The following is a 21,454-nucleotide window of genomic DNA, read 5'->3' on the forward strand; positions in this document are numbered from 1 at the left end:
AAAAAAATGTCAGCCTCATTTGCATACATAGCACACTTTTAGAAGTTTACTAATCACATGCACGAGTGTCCTAAAACAAGATAAGGAGTGTGCGAGAGATAAATTATTAAAAAAGCTATGAATATTTGATGAGAGGCCCTGGTGAAAGACAGACGCAAAAAAAAAAAAAGAAAGAAAATGTGGTAAAGCATGGAGGTTTGATTGACCCGTTGTGGGGGAAAAAAATAAAAACAGTAACAAAAGCTCATTGAGATGATTAATGGGAAGCAGGACTTGTGGATGCTTTCTATTCTCTCTCAAACATGCGACAGACAAACACAGCAAGCGGTCTGAAGCACGAAACAAGGGTGCAGGAGATGAGATTAGCCAGAACAGAACATTCTGAAGGGTTATATATTAAAGGCATCAAACAGGTCTGTTTATATGACTTTAAGTGCTGCAAGGTTGCAAAGTTTTAAGACAAAAATATTAAAGTAATAATAATAAATACAGTAAAAAATAATTAAATAAACAAACAAATAAATTAATTAATTAAAAATGTTAAAACTAAAAAAAAAATAGTAAAATAAAATCAGTTGCTGGAGGAGAAGGAAAAAATTACTGAAAATAAAATAAAATGAAATAAATTAAAATTATATGACTTAAGTGCTGCAAGGTTGCAAAATTGAAGATAAAAATATTAAAGTAATAATAAAATAAAAAATAATAATAAATAAATTAATTAAATACAATCAGTTGCTGGAAGGAAAATCAAATTAAATATAATTAAAATATAAAAATAAAATAAAATAAAATAAAATCAGTTAAGGAAAATATTAAAAAAATAAAATAAAATAAAATGAAATTAAATTAAATAAAAAAAATAAAAAAATAATATTACTGAAAATAAAATAAAATTATAAGACTAAGTTCTGCAAGGTTGCAAAGTTGACTATAAAGATATTAAAGTAATAATAAAAAAATAAAAAAATTAAAAATAAAATAAAATCAGTTGCTGGAAGAAAAAAAGACAAAAAGAAAAAAGAAATAATAAAATAAAATTATATCAGTTGCTGAAACAGAAGAAAAATATTACAAAAAATAAATAAAATAAAATAAAATAAAATAAAATAAAATAAAATAAAATAAAATCAGTTGCTGGAAAGAAAGAATAAAAATAAAATAAAATCAGTTGTTGGAAAAAAAAAGGAAAATATTACTAAAATTAAAATAAAATAAAATCAGTTGCAGGAAGAGAAGGAAATTATTGCTAAAAATAAAATAAAATAAAATAAAATAAAATTAAATTAAATTAAATTTAGTTGCTGTAAGGGTAGGAAAATCTAACTAAATACTAACAGCAAGTATCCTAAACTACACAGCAGCAGGAAACAAGGGTGCAGGAGATGAGATTAGAACATCCTGAAGGATTATTAAAGGCATCAAACGGCTCTGTTTATATGACTTTAAGTGCTGCAAGGTTGCAAAGTTTTAAGAGTCGCTTGAAAACACACCTTTTAGCTGTTTTATGGCCCTAATGGAAGCATAACGTTCAATTAGAGGGGAAGATTTAGGGGAGTGCTGCAGTATGTGGAAAGTGTGTTTGTAAATTGTTGTATTGTTGACATAAGCGGTTGGTGGTTTGTGTATCCGCAGAGCATTTTAAAGGGGTGGTCCACTACGATATCATATTTTAAACTTTAGTGGATGTGTAATGTAGCTGTGTGAACATAAACAACATCTCTGAATGTAAGATGCTCAAAGTTCAATGCAAAGCAAGACATTGGCTTTTACAGAGTTAGCTTAGCAAAGCCTACAGCGAACAAAGTTGGAGGACTACAAACAAATACATCCAGGTTAATGATGTCATAAACCCACGGGTTACACGCACACACGGGGCATGGTCAGAGGTGCTGTAGTTTTTCAGCAGAGAAAGCTAAAATGCCGTCCAAACGCTGGTTTTCCAGCTTCTTCTGTTTCTGTATTTGGGCTTCCAAAGGACATTTCGGACACCATTTTAGGGACACAATTATTAGCCCCTTTAAGCTATATTTTTTTCTCGATTGTCTACAGAACAAACCATCATTATACAATAACTTGCCTAATTACCCTAACCTGCCTAGTTAACCTAATTAACCTAGTTAAGCCTTTAAATGTCACTTTAAGCTAAATATAGGTGTCTTGTCTACTAAATATCTAGTTTAATATTATGTGCTGTCATCATGGTAAAGATAAAATAAATCAGTCATTAGAAATGAGTTATTAAAACTATTTTGTTTAGAAATGTGTTGAAAAATCTGCTCTCCATTAAACAGAAATTGGGGAAAAAATTAAAAAGGGGAGCGAATAATTCAAATTTCAACTGTATGTAGAGTTAAAGTCAGAATTATTAGCCCGCTTGAATTATTAGACTGCTTGTTTATTTTTTACCCAATTTCTGTTTAACAGAGAGCAGATTTTTTCTACACATTTCTAAACATAATAGTTTTAATAACTCATTTCTAACAACTGATTTATTTTACCTTTACCATCATGACTGCAAATAATATTTTACTAGATATTATTCAAGATACTTCTAGACAGCTTAAAATGACATTTAAAGGCTTAACTAGGTTAATTAGGTTAACTAGGCAGGTTAGGGTTATTAGGCAAGTTATTGCATAATGATGGTTTGTTCTGTAGACAATCGAGAAAAAATATAGCTTAATAATAATTTTGTCCCTAAAATGGTGTTTAAAAAATTAAAAGCTGCTTTTATTCTAGCCGAAATAAAACAAATAAGACTTTCTCCAGAAGAAAAAATATTATCAGACATACTGTGAAAATTTCCTTGCACTGTTAAACATCATTCGGAAAATATTTAAAAAAGAAGAAAAAAAATCGAAGGGGGCTAATAATTCTGACTTCAACTGTGTATATAATATATATATATATATATATATATATATATATATATATATATATATATATATATATATATATATATATATATATATATATATATAAATAATTTAAATGAAATATAATTTCAATATAAAAATAAAGATGAGCTCTAAAGTATGTACTGTGTTTTAGATGAACATACTTGTGATTAACATCAGATGTATAGCTGTAGATGCTCCCCTTTGAAATGTATTCATATTATATTATTATCATTATTATGAAAATGTAAAATATGAAAATGTAAATGTTTTTAATGTAAATAGTTGCTTAAGTTACAGGAAAAAAACTGACTTCTGTTAAAAAAAATGGAAACTTATGATTTCTGTTTTTACAAATAACTCTTAAACACACACACGCACACGCACACGCACACACACACACACACACACACACACACACACACACACACACACACACACACACACACACACACACACACACACAAACAGGAAGCAATTAAAATTTCACAGCAAAGTAAAAATCTTTTTGAATTATTAGCCAGCACCAGCTAAAGCCTCCTGTATTTTCACCAACACCTGAATGACAAGCATCCAAAATTCGCCCACTTAAAGACCACCAACAAAGCAGAATCAAAATCTCCTGAACATCAAAATGAATGCTTTTAAATGATAATACATAATCTTAACAAAGGATATCCAGATCTGATCCAACTAAATTCTTCTCTTCAATTGTTATCCAGCAAAGACTAAACAATCCAGTATCCAAAACAACAGCTGAAAGAAATGCATCCAACATTCACCCACGCAAATATCACCTATGTCCAAATCAAAAATGATAATACACAACATAACACAACAGAAGAGCAATCAAATCTGAGGTGATGACATGTTATTTTCCCAGTCCTAAATTACCTGATGTTGATGGGTACTGTATGCTAACAACATCATTATGCTACATCGTTAAACAACCAAACAATCAAAAAATACTAAATAAAAAGAAAATAAATGACCTTACTTTCATCCAATATGTTGATGTTGTATACTTTGCTGTTCCCTAAGGGAGGACCTTTTTAGTAGACTCATGAGGTGGCATTTCAGCATTAAATAAACTAAAATAAAATAGGCAGTCATTTTAAAATAAAATAAAGGGCGTCACGGTGGCACAGTGGGTAGCACAATCGCCTCATTTCTGAGTGGAGTTTGCATGTTCTCCCTGTGTTGGCGTGGGTTTCCTCCGGGTGCACCGGTTTCCCCCACAAGTCCAAAAACATGTGGTACAGGTGAATTGGGCAGGCTAAATTGTCCGTAGTGTATGTGTGTGAATGAGTGTGCATGGGTGTTTCCCAGTGATGGGTTGCAGCTGGAAAGTCATCCGCTGCGTAAAACATATGCTGGATAAGTTGGCGGTTTTTACCGCTGTGGTGACAAAAATTGGTAGTATTTTCAATGGCTTTGGCTGGTAAATAAAATAAAATTATATTATATATATATATATATATATATATATATATATATATATATATATATACATAATTTTTTTTATAATTTAAAATGTTAAAATTACTGCCTATTTTATTTTTATTTATTTTTTTTAAAGTATTGCCAATTTTATTTTGTTTTATTTTAAAATGACAGTGATTTTTAAATTAAATAAATTAAAATACACAGTATATTTGTTTTAAATTAATTTTAAAATTATTGCCTATTTTGTTTTATTTTAAAAGTATTGACAATTTTATTTTATTTTAAAATGACTGCCTATTTTTATTTTATTTTTAAAATGACTGCCTATTTTTATTTTATTTTAATTAAAATGACTGCCTATATTATGTAATGTTATTTTATTTTAAAATGACTGCCTATTTTATGTTAATTTGTTTTATTTAAAAAAATATTGTCTACTTTATGTTATTTAATTTTAAAATTACTGACTATTTTATGTTATTTTATTTTATTCTAGAAGTATAGACTATTTTATGTTAATTAAAAAAACTGCTTATTTTATTTTATTTTAAAATGACTGCCTTTCTTAATGTTTATTAAAATAAAATAAAATAGGTAGTCATTTCAATGGCATTTGCTGGTAAAAATAATTTTTATTAAAAATAATTATTTTGTTAATTATTATTTACTCAAATACGGACTAATAGAAAATATGATTTTCTTATCAATTTCATTGAACCGCAATCTTCGCAAAAAGTAGAGCTTTTTTCCCATGTACATCTGCATGTACCTTAGTAATTTCTTGAAGAAGAACACATACTGGCAAATGATCAACAATACACTTGTGATCAAAACAGATTTCCTTCGTTTTCTTAATGTTTGCTTTTTTTTAAATTCTGAAGTGTAATGCCAGCGTGCCAGTGCGGCGCTCTGTAACCGACAGCAGCGACATGTTAATAAGGAGCGCTGTGCTAATGGTGTGCTTGTTTGTCTGACCCTGAGCTGGTGGGACGGCACAAAGGGACCAGCGGCGTCTGCATACTAATCCTGCAGGTGCAGCAGAGATGGGACTCCAACAGCGCAGGCCAAAAGCTTTCATTACCTCTGCAGGCCTGGATGTGGAGACGACAGGGCCTGATAAAAAAAAAGAGCTCTTCGTGTGGATAATTGGAGTCCCGACGCAGCAATTCATGGCAGATTACATTCAGCAATGCGATGCTTCAGTTCACATGAAAGCGACACACTGTACAATGACTTGAAGTTCAGATTCAGGGATGTAATCGCCAGCAGCCACTCCAAACTGAACTAAAGTCTCACAACTTCGCACATTGGTGCGTTCTCCACCTGTGAAGCAAACGCTTCTAAGCAGTGTTGAGGAACAGGGTGCTGTTTCCAAATAAAATAAAATAAAATGAAATTAAATGAAATGAAATAAAATAATAAAATAAAATAAAATACAATAAAATACAATTAATTAATTTAATTAAATTAAATTTTATTAAAATTAAAATTAAATAGGTAGTAATTTTTGCTAGTAAATACATTTTTTTAATAAAATAAAATATGCAGTCATATTAAAATAAAATAGTCAGTCATTTTAAAACAAAATAAAATAAAACAATAAAATAGCCACTTATTTTAAAATAAAATAAAATAGGCACTCATTTTAAAATAAAATAAAACAAAATAAACTAAAATAGGCACTCAATTTAAAATAAACTAATACAGGCACTCATTTTAAAATAAACTAAAATAGGCACTCATTTTAAAATAAAATAAAATAGGCACTCATTTTAAAATAAAATAAAACAAAATAAACTAAAATAGGCACTCAATTTAAAACAAAATAAAATAAAACAATAAAATAGCCACTTATTTTAAAATAAAATAAAATAGGCACTCATTTTAAAATAAAATAAAACAAAATAAACTAAAATAGGCACTCAATTTAAAATAAACTAATACAGGCACTCATTTTAAAATAAACTAAAATAGGCACTCATTTTAAAATAAAATAAAATAGGCACTCATTTTAAAATAAACTAATATAGGCACTCATTTTAAAATAAACTAAAATAGGCACTCATTTTAAAATAAACTAAAATAGGCACTCATTTTAAAATAAACTAATATAGGCACTCATTTTAAAATAAACTAAAATAGGCACTCATTTTAAAATAAAATAAAATAGGCACTCATTTTAAAATAAAATAAAATAGGCACTTATTTTAAAATAAAATAAAATAAAACAAAATAAACTAAAATAGGCAATTATTTTAAAATAAAATAAAATAAAATAATTTGTTTCCAAATATTCTGTTAATAAATACACACAAAAAAAACTTTACACGATTATGTCATCGAACTGTTGTATAAACACAATATCTTGCAAGTAGCAGTGCAATATGATTGTATATCGTAACTGGTAGGACACTAAGGAACTCGGCCTGCGGCCTCGAGCCAACGTACACCTCCCACCAGTGCCTACACATACAGGGGTTAAGCTATAAAGCTGAAACACTGGCCAATTTAGTGTTGAAGGTTTCATAGCTAAATCTGACTAGCCTGGTGGCTAATCTTCATTGATGCACATTCCACCAGTAAGAGCAGAGCAAGTCTTTGTGATGTATCAAGAACCAAAGCATAAAGAGTCATGTCAGCATACACCCAAAAAGGACAAACCACATCCAACAGAATTAATTGTGGAGCTAACTGGCATTGTATCCAAAAAAAACTTAAAACCACAGCTGCCCAACGCACTGCAGAATTACATGTGCACCTCAATTCTCCTGTTTCCACCAAAACGGTTTGTCGGGAGCTTTGGTCACTCCTGTTAATGCCAAACGTAGGTTTCAATAATGTCAGCAGTGAAAATCTTGGGCTGTGGACAATGTGAAACATGTACTGTTCTCTGAAGAGTCTACCTTTACTGTCTTTCCCATATCCAGGAGAGTTATGGTGTGGAGAAGCCCCAAAGAGGCTCTCCCAGACTGTTGCATGCCCAATGTGAAGCATTCAGTGATGGTTGGTTAATGGCCTTCCCTAGGCCCAATATTTGTGCTAGAGGGATGCGTCACTGCAAAGTACTACCAAACCATTCTGGAGGACTACATGCACCCAATGGTTCAAACATTGCAACTTAGTTACATATCAATTTCAGGTGGCGCAGTGGGTTATGCTGTCGCTTTACAGCAAGAAAGTTGCTGGTTCAAGCCTCAGCTGGGTCAGTTGTTAGCATTTCTGTGTGGAGTTTGCAGGCTCTCCTCGTGTTCACGTGAATTTGTTCTGGCGGCTCTGGTTTTCCCCTACAAGTCCAAAGACATGCTAAAACATATGCTGGATAAGTTGGCGGTTCATTCCGCTGTGGCGACCCCTGATTAATAAAGGCTCTAAGCCGAAAAGAAAATGAATAAATGTATACTAGTTTCTCAGCTGTCCACAGGATGAAAAGACAGATCACAGGATCACATGACAGCAACACGCTGCACTTCAGATGGAGGGATATAATCGCCAGTCAGCAATCCAAACCAAACTCTCGACCCGTGAGCCAAATGCTCCTGAGCTGCACTGAGGCGCAGGGTTTTGTTCGCAAATCTTCTACTTGAAGAAGAAGTTCATTTGTTTCTGTCAAGAGAGGAACTCTAGAGCTGTCCACATGACTTTACCCACAGAAACTAATCATGCTTGGGTTCAGCAGGGGCTCAAGTGTTGCTCGTTCACTGCCAAATGAAGCTGCTGAAAGAGGATCCCAATCTGCACTCCAGCTTCAGAAGTGATGAAGGGAGACGCATGATCCACATACCCAGAGACTCTTGCCACAGAGAAAAAGACATACTAGTGTAGGTGACCCCAACCTTGTGTGAAGGCTAAATAGATTCATTCATTCGTTTGTTCTCCTCTATTTATTTCAGAGGTCGCCACAGCGGAATAAACTGCCAACTATTCCAGCATATATTTTACACAGCGGATGCTATTGCGGCTGCAACTATGTACTGGGAAACACCCATACACTCATTCTTGCACACACTTATACACTTTGGTCAGTTTAGTTTATCCAAATCACCTATAGGGCATGTCTTTGGACTGTGGGGGAAACCAGAGCAGCCGGAGGAAACCCACGCGAACACGAGGAGAGCATGCAAACCACACAGAAACACCTCTTGGTCCAGCCGGGACTCGAACGAGGAACATTGTTGCTGTGAGGTGACAGTGCTAATCACTGAGCCACTGTGCCACCCCCCCCCCCCCCCCCCCCCACCTAAATAGATTCTGAATCTGTAAATAGTTTCACACTGGAAATCCTATTGTGGGAACCAATTAAATGAATGCTGATTCTAAAGCAATCGCAGAGGGAGGAAAATAAATTAAGTAACTATTCAGTTTTCAGTCTTATGAAGATTTTGAAGTCCAAACAAAAAGGTAAAAAGGGACATTTAACATTAATACTACTGAGGCAGCCGTTTTGATCATTTTAAAAAATGCGTAATTTAAAAACTTTGCTAAAATATAACCTATATAACTTACAGTACCCTAACTTTTCCTAAATGTGTGTATATTTAGCCCGATCTCATGAGGAAACATAACCATATTATGCTAACTGGCACCTAGCTATCTGCAACTCTCAAGCTAAGCAAGGCTGCAACTGGTCAGTACCTGGATGGTAGACGACAAGGGAAGACTAGGCTGCTGCCGGAAGTGTTAGTGATACCAGGAGCGGGCACTCAACCTGCGGTCTGTGTGAGTCCTTATGCCCCAGTATAGTGCAGCTCAGAGAGTGCCGTCTTTCGAATTAGACGTTAAAACCAAGGTCTTGACTCTCTGTGATCATTAAAAATCGTCCTTCGAAAAAGAGTATGGCTTTAACCCCGGCATCTTGGCCAAATTTGCCCACTGGCCTTTGTCCATCATGGCCTCCTAACCATCCCCATACCATTTATGAATTGGCAGAAAAGTGGCTAATTGTCATTTAATTCATATGAATTTTTTTTTAATAGAAGCCATGCCCCTAAACCCCCTAATCATACTCCTTATTGGGGGTGAGGAAATCATATTAAAATATATGAAAGAGATCCTTCTAATTAATACAAATTCATAATTTTTTTCCAGCTTAGTGCCTTTATTAATCTGGGGTCAGAAGACATTAAAACAGGTTTTTAACAAGTATGAGGCAAATATAATTGTCATTTAAACTGTTGGTGAACTATTCCTTTGAAACTTGATTATCTAAACAAACAAGTTGAAATAATCCAAAAAAATATACAATCAAATTTGGTATAGTGTGGAGCTGAGAAAATTTCTTTTTGTTCTCCAGCTGCCCATTATAGGTGTAGCATCACATAAAACTACATGAACATTGTGAATGTAGACTTACACGAGTGCATGTGATGTGAGGTAAAACTGTTTTGATGGCAGAAACTAAAAAGAAATAGCACTCAAGGCATGTAATATCCAATTTAAACATTTGCAAACCACCCTCTAATTATCAATGACCATTATACACCACTGAACAATTCATGGTAATTAAACTCATTCTTGCGGATCCAGGCCCAAAGGGTGCTTTCATGATGTCCTCTTTACTAAATTACTAATAATTTCCAACTGCTGGAACAGCCTGTGCTTTTTTACCATACATGGCCAGTTCACTCAATCCCAGACTGTTAGCTTTAGGTAGATGATGGACAGACATTTCATTACTATTTTGGGTTTATTTTAGCTCAGATGTGACAGCACTGTAAGATTCAATCAATATGCTACTCCGCTGAAGCACCTAAAACAAAAAATGTCCGCTGCTGATTATATTTTATTTCTTTCTGAATTAATTAAGAAAAGTTTTTGAAAATGATTACCTTTAACTATGACTTTCAATTATACAGTGGTTTATACATTTCTAAAGTCCAAACAATGTTTGAAACGAACATGCTTTTCCTTACCACATGAATGAAGTCAAAACTAAATTGACGCTAAAAAGCCATTCAGAAGGAAAGCATAAAAATAGTAATGATGGGTGTAATCATCAAAATGGAAAACAGAACTGGCAGGGTGTTTGGCTGGGGATTTAGCAGAGTCAGAGAGATTCATTAAGCATTTTTATCAGATAAACAGTGCTAAAATCCACAGGATACACATTTTAGAAAGGCAAAAACGAAACAAACAAACGAACAAATAGAATGTATGTATGGCTACTTGCAAAAAAGCAACAAAAATGCAGTGTTTTAACCTAATTACCCTTTAATACAACAACTTAACCCTTCTCTTCACCACCAAATATGCTTTGTTTTTATGTGGTGAAAATTGCTTTTGGAGGGGCATCCTTAAACTAAATGAAATGCAAAAGAATATAACATTAAGGTGAAACTGACAGGCTAGACTTGTATTTTTTTAATATGATCCAATCAATCAATCAATCAATCAATCAATCAATCAATCAATCAATCAATCAATCAATCAATCAATCAATCAATCTTCCAACCAACCAACCAACCAACCAACCAACCAACCAACCAACCAACCAACCAACCAACCAACCAACCAACCATTTAATCAACTTACGAACCAACCAACCAACTATTCAATCATCCTAACAACCAACCAACCAACCAACCAACCAATATCAATCATTCTACCAACAAACCAACCAACCAACAAACCATTTAATCGATCGATCAATCTACCAACCAACCAAACAACCAACGAACCAACCTCAATCAATCAATCAATCAATCAATCAATCAACCAACCAATCAGCCAGCCAGCCAGTCTCAACCATTCATTCAACCAACTAACCAACCAACCAACCAACCAACCACCAGCAGGTTTTCATATTGTTATGATGTGGCTGTGTTGCTATACGGTTGCATATGACTGTATTCCATTGTTAAAATATCCCAGTTCTTCTCAAAACCCTTGGATAAGCAAACATGCAGCTGTCAGGACGTTCTCTCAAATTCTTCCTAGACCAGTTACTCTTCACACTGTAAACAATTCAACAAATGACAAGGTCATGGGTTTAATTCCTTCCTTCCCTCAGATAAAAATGGTCTTGCTTTTTGTTTTTCCCCTCAAACATTTAAAACCCAGCAAAACAGTGTTCACCTTGAATACAACAAAAGTCACTTTGGGTGAAACTCTTATTTTTCCTTTTTTCACCCCCCAAAACCCCTCTAAAACTTTAACTTTCCTGTAGCTCAAACAGATCAGGATAACACTAGTACTGCAAGAGCTCTGGTCAGGGAATGCATAAATTGTTTAAAAACAGCGTTAGCCTTGAATGCAATAAAACTTGCTGCAGATTAAAGCATGTTATTTTTGTCCAAAACCTCTCTAAAACTGTAGCTTCCCTATAAGCTCAGACTCTGTTCTAGCAAAGGCAGCAAGGTCACATAGGTTTGACACCAAGGGAATACATAAATAGATAATTTAAAATTCACATATAATAAAGTGTTTTCTGTTGTTTTTGCCCATAACTCTGCATTGCTCTTGAGCTCACTTATCAAGGAAATGCATAGTTTTTTCAGCAAGATCTCTCAAGGAAACTGTTTTATGTATTGTCCACAAAAACATTATACATATGAATTTCATTCCTATAAAAAAGTATATTTTTTAAAAGTAGGTGTGCCCCCAAACATACCACTCAACCTAACACTCATTGAGTAATGAGCAAATTGTATGTAAATAAACAAATTAGCCAATTAAAAAAAAGTTACAAATTGCCGTGAGATTACTTTGTTTTTTTTTCTGTCACATAAAAGTATTCTTGGAGCTTTGTATGATTACAACTGAAGCACTGAAGCCACAAGAAATGTTTAACAAATATTTTTGGTTCCTTTTCTGGACTTTGAACATTGTCATAAATTGCTGTCTATGGTGCCAGAGAGCTCCAGGATATCATTTAAAATATATTTATTTGTATTCTAAAGATGAATAAAGCAACTATATTGTTAGATTAATGTTAGATCATAAATTAGGCTAATTGAATATATTGTCCACTAATAAATTATTATTGTATGCTTACTTTTAAATGGAAGCAAAAAAATGATGAGGTTTGGGGTGTGGAGGAGTTTTTAATTGTATTTTTCAATACAATACTTTTCAACCATTCAATTAGGCAACCAAACAGCCAACCAAACAATCAACCAACCAACCAATTCACTAATTGATCAACCAACCAACCAATTCACCAATTGATCAAACATCCAACCAATCAGCCATTCAACAAACCAACCATACAATAAACAAACCAATCACCCAACCATTCAACCAACCATTAAACCTACCATTTAACCAACCATTAAACCTACCAACCAACCAACCAACCAATCGACCGACTAACCAATCGACCGACCAACCGACCAACCAACCAACCAACCAACCAACCAACCAACCAACCAACCAACCAACCAACCAACCAACCAACCCTTCAATCAATCAATCAATCAATCAATCAATCAATCAATCAATCAATCAATCAATCAATCAATCAATCAATCAATCAATCAATCAATCAATCAATCAATCAATCAATCAATCAATCAATCAATCAATCAATCAATTAATCAATTAATCAATCAATCAATCAATCAACTAACCAACCAACCAACCAATTAATTTTTGAGTGAACTAACCCTTTAACAAGTCTCATGATTTGAGGTAGTATTTTCGTAAACATTGGCAACAGAAACAGTGTCTCTTGCTTTGGAAAGCAATGTCTCGCACTATTGAATGTATACAACCCGAAGACTTTACTTTGAGCAGGTAATTACAGACAGAGACATGGGTTGACTCAAGCATCCCTCTGGTTGATCCCCCAGAGCAGTTTTCTAGACCGGTAAAGCCATGGAAGTCAGACAAACTCTAAACAGCCGTGTGTTCACCACACAGGGGCAACAGACACCTGGCTAATGTGTCCAGCGGCAGCAATCAAGAGCTGCGTCTGAAATCTATTGCTATTCTCAGTGTGCCGCACAGCTACTATCAACTATGACCTTTCTGCAGCTCTGTAGGACACAGCATTAATTCAGACCTTCGGCCAAGCCTTTTCATCTCCATGTTTCTCTGTCTCTGCAGCTCTGATTAATCAACGGATAAGGATGTTATCAAAGCCATTTTTAACCCCACTGGTCATCAAAAGCGTGTGTGCAACTAGCACTTCACTCTAAAGCCATTAATACAATCACTTTCAGTGCAGATCTACTGACACAGAATCCGCTGTTTTCTTTTGAAAAAAACAAATGTAAAAAAATCAGCCAAACAAGCTTCCATGCTTTTAGATCTAAATCAAATTAGGCAAGCAAGTGCAAGTGCTATTTGCCTCGGAAGTCGTGCGAATTGAACTGATTACCCCTTGTGTCAAATATATTAAATATGTAATTTAATAAAGCAGCCGTAATGCTTTCGAATGGAGTGTATAAATGTCCTATGAGGAAACAACCGCGAGAATGAAACTGCGTCGCATCTTTGCAACACTTTACCTTGCAGCTATTATACATATTCATAAAGAGTATGATTAAATCTACGCTGACGGTTTTATAGAGGATACAACCTGAAAACTACCTACTTTGCCATGGAGCTTAGATTGTGCATATTTTTTGTTCACCCTCTATTGAATATGAAAAAAAGGGCTTGTTTTTATATACACTATCTGGCCACTTTATTAGGTACACCTTACTAGTACCGTGTTGGACCCGCTTTTGCCTTCAGAACTGTCTTAACCCTTTGTGGCATAGATTCAACAAGGTACTTGAAATATTCCTCAGAGATTTTGACCCATATTGACATGATAGCATAACGCAGTTGCTGCAGATTTGTCGGCCATGATGCAAATCTCCCGTTCCACCACATCCCAAAGGTGCACTATAAGACAGAGAACTGGTGACTGTGGAGGCCATTTGAGTGCAGTGAACTCATTGTCATCAATAAAAAATAAATAAATAAATAAAATAAAACAAAATAAAATATTTCTATATTTTGCATTGCTGTTCATTAATACCAAACTTTCCGGATATCAAACTTTAAAACTAGTTTCAAGTGACAGTGTGAAAGTACTGCATTTCTATATTTTGCACTGCTATTCACTCATATAAGCTCCTACTGGTGAGGTTTTGATATGTACCACAGCTTCTGATCGATATTTTGCCATATGAAAGGACAGTTGGTGATCATACAGCTTTTTTTTAAGGGTTTGCTCACCTGTACTCCTCTTGTGTGAACACAGGAATGATGGACAGCTGCAGGACAGTGATCTCCACCAGAGACTTATTGAACTTCATCGGCTCCCCGTCATCATAGGCAATGACTGCCAACTGTTTGGAAACAGGTGGAAATCGATGTCAGGGGGGAAAAAAATAGGAGGACTAAAAGTATATTTACATCAAAACAAAAACGATATATATATATATATATATATATATATATATATATATATATATATATATATATATATATATATATATATATATATATATATTTCTGGATTACAGTTCTGGATTATTAGCCCCCTGTATTTTTCCCCCAATTTCTGTTTGAAAGAAGATAGTTTTCAACACATTTCTAAATACAGTAGTTTTAATAACTCGTTTCTAATAACTGATTTCTTTTATCGTTGTCATGATGACAGTACATAATATTTCACTACATTTTTTAAAGATACTACTATTCATCGTAAAGTAACATTTAAAGGCTCAACTAGGTTAATAAGGCAAGTCAGGGTAATTAGCAGGGCTTTACATTAACACCCACCAACCCACCAAATGTGTGATTTCAGCTCTGGCGGGTTAGACAGACACCTTCACTAGCCATTTTGGCTGGTTGGAAATCATTTTTAATTTGTAGTTTTCTTAAAAGCATGGACCAACATTCATGCACATGTGATCTTAAAATCGAGAAGCAGCACGACTGACAAAATCAACTGTGTTCGGCCGAGCAAAAGAAAGAAGGTAAATACCGAACGAGAGGATGATCACTCTGTTAAAAAGCATGCACTCTCCCGTTTACTAACAAGCAACCGTGCCTAGAGGAAGCTCAACTGGTGCGATTGGTTCCCTTTGAAATAGCCTGGACAAAGAGTAATGATCGTGCACACTCAGTCCTGCTGTTTTGAAGAGCTCAAGATTAAAAAAAAATACACATATTCTTTTGTAAGCAGCAGCGGTAACTGCTTTTATTTTAATTATTCTTTGAACAGATTATTAACAGGCCTATATTAACCGTGTGCACGTTCATTATCAAACACAGTGTGTTTCACCTGCTTTCTTTTGTTTACCGTTATTTTTGTTAATATGGTTTAATTACATTTTTTACAATAACATTGCTTAAATGGGAGATTACTCCCCGTTTATGTGTAGTTAGTTAACTGGTGAGCCAAGACAGAATATATATAGAGGAATATATATATATTACCGAGGATCATATATATTCTGCAAGCGGTGTTGTGTATAAGGCAGTGCAGTGTTTTCATCAATATAAGTCTATAGGACACATAAAAATGACTGATGGCCCAGTTATGGCCTGCAGGTTGCTAGTTGACAAGCCTTGTATTAATAAAAGATTGTTGTGCACTTACGCTGAATTTAGTGTTGGGCTCCTCGTTCAGATTGACCCTGGTGAAAATATTTCCTGAGTTTTCCTCCACGTCAAAGATACTAGTGCTGTAAGGAAACTGCTCCAGATCCGCTTTATAGTGAACTCGACTTGCCGCTGTACCCTAAAAGACAACAATAATGAAAATGTTAAAAAATTATTAATAAATAAAATTATTGTCCAGTCTAAATATATATATATATATATATATATATATATATATATATATATATATATATATATATATATATATATATAAATATATAAACTGACACATATTTAAGGCAAAAAAAAACATTCCTTGAAATTTTTCCAATGAAATTTTTTTTATAACTGATTGATTCATTGATTGATTGATTGACTGATTGATTGAAAGACTCCACAAGACTCCACAAAAAGTTCGACAGTGTCTGATATTCCAACACTATTTGTAACTTTTTGATTTAGTGGCTTATTTGCATGAATTTGTACGATCTCATTCATACAATTTAGTACAGTTGTTCGTCTCTCAATGACTGTTGAGTTTAGGGGTGGGGTTGGGTGCCACGCCTCGTTTTAAAAAATCTTATATTTTTGTATGAGTGAACTCGCTAATAAACTGACGAAACGTAAAATACTTGCGATTCCTTATGATATTATGCCTATTGTAAACTATACAGCTTTTCTGATAATTTTGCCCAAAAATTAAAATCTCGCTCTGACTAGTCCTAGGTGAGTTACTTAAAAAAAAATTAATTTAATAAAATTATAATATCTAACATTTATATAGTGCTTTTACACATTTTTAAAGCACTTTACACATTTTTATGGGGAATCTCCTCATCCACCTCCAGTGTGCTGCATCCACTTGGATGAAGCGAAAGCAGCCATATTGTGCCAGACCGCACACCACTTACCAGCTGAATGGTGTAGAAGAGATAGAGTGATGAAGCCATTTATGATTTGGGGATGGATAGGAGGCCGTGATCGACAGAGGCCAGTGGGCAAGTTTGGCCAGAGTTAAACCTTTACTCTTTTTCGAAGTACATCCTGGGATTTTTAAAAAAAGTAATTGATTGCATCCTTTTGTAATTACAAAACACAAAACATTTCAAAGTAATGACACAATGTTGTATTTTTTTTAAAGCTTGACTCTTCCGTAGGTTACATCCTCTACGTATAGTACAGCAGCAAAGTTCCTTGATTATTATGCTGGAAAGGGAATATAGTTCCTAGCTATATCAACTATATAGCAACTTTATGATTTACAGTATGATTATAATTATCAAGTTTGAATAGATTACCATTAACGACAAAAAGAGGAGCAGTTTTACTCTAATTTAATTTATTATTTACTTTTTGTTGTTTGTTTGTTTGCTTTTAGTTTATATATATATATATATATATATATATATATATATATATATATATATATATATATATATATATATATATATATATATATTCATATTTTGTATAATTTGTAAATGCAACAAGGTTATTGTTGTTGTAAAATGTTTGTTAAATGTTGTATTTCAATGTGAACAAACTGAAAACGAAAAATAAAAATATTATGGAAAAAAAAACTCTATTTTCCTATTTTTTAATGAGATGCTAATGGTCTAATCCGATTCATTGATCTATGCTAAGCTAAGCTAAGCTAAAAGTGCTTCCGCCAGACCTGAAAATCGGCTGAATGGTTTCAAAAATGGTAAAACTCAACTCCTAAACTCTGCTAGGTGACTTGTAAAATAAGCTTAATTCTAAATAAAGAGTGTTTCTTTAAGTTGCAGGCATGTTTAAATCTGAATCTTTCAAGGAATTGGTCAACTTATTGCAAATCCTTAAGCTAAGCGATCTTAGCAGGTTTCGAATATCTGACAGACTCAATTTGTTCATTTTTTATTCAGTTCCTCTAAAGTCACACCTCCTACTGTGTGTTTCATAAGTTATGACTCTGTGAGCGCCAATGTGCAGCGTTGGCCTGGGGGACAGAAGGGTTTGTAACCCTGCTGCGATGGAGATAATTACGAGGGTGATGTCGGGTGAGAAATGGAGCCTTGGGGTGAGCCTGTCCTCATGAGAACATGCTGAGAAAGCCATCCATCCACCCCCGGGTGGGGACAGCACCACACATAGTTGCGGTCCAGGCATGCGTTTTGGTGCGAAATCAAACTACAAATGATTTTTTTCAGCTCATTCATGTGTCTTCAGGGCGTTCGAGAGGATTGGGGTCCTGGGGCATTGGAAAGCATAATGAGTTATGCCATACTGTGTTTTATCCTACTAGGAGATCATTTACAGTAGATTTTTTTCAACACACTTCTAAGCATAATAGTTTTAATAACTGATTTCTTTTATCTTTGCCATGATTACAGCACTATATATTTAACTAGAAATGTATCAAGATACTAATATTCAGATTAAAGTACAATTTAAAGGCTTAACTAGGATAGTTTGTCAGGATTCTGCCACTTCGGTCCGGTTACTTCTTCATTTGGAGTCCAGACGCTAGTCCTGTCTTGTCTTGTATGTTGTGCTCGGCTCGAGTTTTCTTAGGTCAAGCACACTTTTCCCGTTCTTGTCTGTCTTTATCTTTTGCATGAGCTCCATCTTGATCATGCTGAGGTAATGCGCACTCCCACATGGCTCAGACACGTGTCCTGGCATGCTCAGGATGCACACTCCTTTCCTGGTTTGTTTTTGTTCGCGACATGGTGTTTTCTGTCTCAGAGCTCCAGTCTAGTTGGTTTTGATTTCGGTTGTTGCTGGGATCAGAAACATGCATGCCGCATGTGAACACGCTGTTAATGAGTTCTTTCATTGGCGGCATCTTCTAGTCCTGTTTTATGTAAGCAGATAGCTTGGGTTGTTTCTTTGTGTCATGTGCTTTCCTGTCTATTGTCTAGTCCCACCCTCCTTGTTAACCCATTATTAGTTTATTATTCATTTATTTTCTTTTCGGCTTGGTCCTTTTAATAATAGAAACTTATCCAGCAAATGTTTTACGCAGCGGATGCCCATCCAGCTGAAACCCATCTCTGGAGAACATCCATACACACTCATTCACACACATACACTACGGACATGCATTTATCATGCATTTGAGTCATCGTTCCTTTTTTACAACCTTAACCCTAACATAATTAGGTTAATTAGGGTAATTAGGCAAATCATCCCAGCAGACACACAATATCACATTAATATTAAGTTAGATTTAGGTCCTTAGTGTCTATAGACAATTTTATTTAGACGACCAATAACAACATAAAATGATGTAAGTGTTTTGTTGATTTTGTGTTAGAAAGTGACCAAAATCCAATGGCGAGCCAACATTTTAAACCAACTGTCACCGACTCTGTCCCAGTCATTCCCCTCGCTGGCCAGCAGAGGTCATCATCACCGGACTATTGACATTTGTTACCCACTCAGACACTGATTGCTGCACACCTGCCACACATTACACTGATCACCTCCACACACATATAAGCAGCTCACACACACACTTCAGTGCGAAGTCTTGTTCTGCCCCTGCTGACATTACTGAGCGTTTCCCGTTGCTAACCCGGACTGTTCCTCGACCTTGCCTTGCCTGCCGCCTGTTCTGAACCCAGCCTGAATATCGACATTGATCCTAGCCACCTGCCTCTGTCCCATGCCTGCTATATCGTCCTGTGTATGCCAGCCGCCAGCCTATCGACCATATACAACCGTGTTTGATGTGAGTTCGCACACTAGTGCATACCGTGTGCTCTTTAATAAACTGTGTTTAATAAATATACTGCAAATGGATCCCTCTTTGTCAGACCCTTTGTTACACCAACATCATATTGACGTCAAATACTGACATTTATCCGTCAGGTGTGGTAACCAAAATCCAACGTCTGATAGACGTTATATTGGTAATTTCCACACAACTTCAAGCTGTAACATCATTAGACGTTGATATTTTGTTGTTTGTAGGTTGCGTTGGAAAGTAACCAAAATGTGACATCAGGCCGACGTTGGACATTAGCCCCTTTCACACATACAGACCTTTCCTGGAAAATTACCGGCAATTTTCCGGAAAGGTTGTATGTGTGAACAGGCCCTTTTTGAAAATACCGGTAAATTCGTTCTGGCTATTTTCCGGAAAGAGAAGTTGTAACATTACCGGTAATTTGCTGGAATGCTGCGCTGTGTGAATGCAGAAGGAAGATTGCTGTAATAAGCACGTCCACGTCTAGAACGGGCTGACGTGAGACGCCTGCTTTAGCCAATCAGAACAGTCAGACGCATTCACGAGCGCGCGGTTTATGAGAATAAAAGCCTTTGAATATTTTTTCCAGACAACTTTAGCTGCTAGATGTTAGTCAGATAATGTTTCTATGTTCCTTCTTAATGCTGTGTAAATAATTATCGATAAAATGTTTATGATAATCCGTTGTTTGTTTACCTTTAAGCTTTGCGTGTGCCCGTGAGCGCCCATAGCGCCAGCACACACACATATCATGAACATCTCGACATGCGAAAGTGATCCTCTATATGTTTTCATTGGAGTTGTACTCAATACTGATCCATCCGAAGAGTTTGTAATGTAGTCAAATGTTTACAAACACAAGCGCAGCCATTTAGAGGTCATTTCTGGTTAATGATGTTAGAATTTACCGGCATTTTGCGATGGATCTGTGAATGCTCTTTTCCGGAAAAATTCCGTAACGTCCTGCCTGTGTGAACAGCGTTTTTTTGAATATACCGGTAAAGTAGTTCTGGAAATTTTCCGGATATTTAGCAGTATCACTGTGTGAAAGGGGCTATTGACTCCGGCCTGACATTGGGTTCTGACATCAACCCGATTTTCCAAACAAAACACAATGTCCCACGATATTGGGGTACAACATGAATCTGACGTTTTGTGCATATTGGGATTGAATAACAGTGGTTTGTTCTGTAGACATAAAAAATGGTTAAAATGGTTTTTAAAAATGTAAAATCTATTTTATTCTAGCCAAAATAAAACAAATAAGACTTTCTCCAGAAGAAAAAGATATTATAGGAAATAGTGTGAAAAATCCATTGCTCTGTTTAACATCATTTGGGAAATAATAATAATCACAAAAGCGCTATCTGTACATGAGGAGTTTGATTAACATCACTCTGATTTCTCTCTCTAACCTATTTATTTTTTTCTTCAGCCAATCTTTAATATTTGACGTCTTTCAGTTTGACAAGTATCTATAATTGCAGATATGCTTGCGTAGTGAACAGAAGGAGTCAATTTTTTTATCCCTCACAAGGTATTAAGAAAGGTGTGGCGAAGACTGCGACCAGCTTTAATTGCGAGTCATTTATGTGTGGGTGAGAGTGGTTAATGAATAAAACACGCTGATGGGCTCAAGGAGACATTAGAAGCCAATATGAAGAGCCATCTGACAGATGCTCAGAGAATAGGGAAGTGGAGAGAGTTGCCAGAATGCATTGATGGACAGCAAAACAAAACCTGGTCACCAGCGGGCTGAAGAGCCATAAATAAGAGTTTGTGGATAAAACAAAATCATTATATGCCCGTGCAAAATAACCCTTGAAAAACTGCATGC

General features: G+C 34.9%; 1 protein-coding gene across 51 annotated transcripts in view; it reads right to left on the reverse strand.

Moving 5' to 3' along the window:
* The window catches only part of pcdh15b (protocadherin-related 15b), a 513,920-nt gene that overhangs the window by 84,026 nt on the left and 408,440 nt on the right, over nt 1-21,454 (reverse strand). For all 51 annotated transcript variants that reach the window (XR_015944907.1, XR_015503430.2, XR_015503428.2 and 48 more), the window contains 2 exon segments: nt 15,883-16,023; nt 14,511-14,623 (listed from right to left, as the gene is read on the reverse strand). Coding sequence is in view for 21 of the 51 variants with exons in the window: in XM_087274983.2 (XP_087131109.1) it covers nt 14,511-14,623; nt 15,883-16,023 (254 nt within the window). In the remaining 30 variants the exon portion in view is untranslated.

This window comes from Danio rerio, chromosome 12 (assembly GCF_052040795.2).
Source record: "Danio rerio strain M-AB ecotype USA chromosome 12, GRCz13ab, whole genome shotgun sequence".
NCBI lineage: Eukaryota > Metazoa > Chordata > Actinopteri > Cypriniformes > Danionidae > Danio > Danio rerio.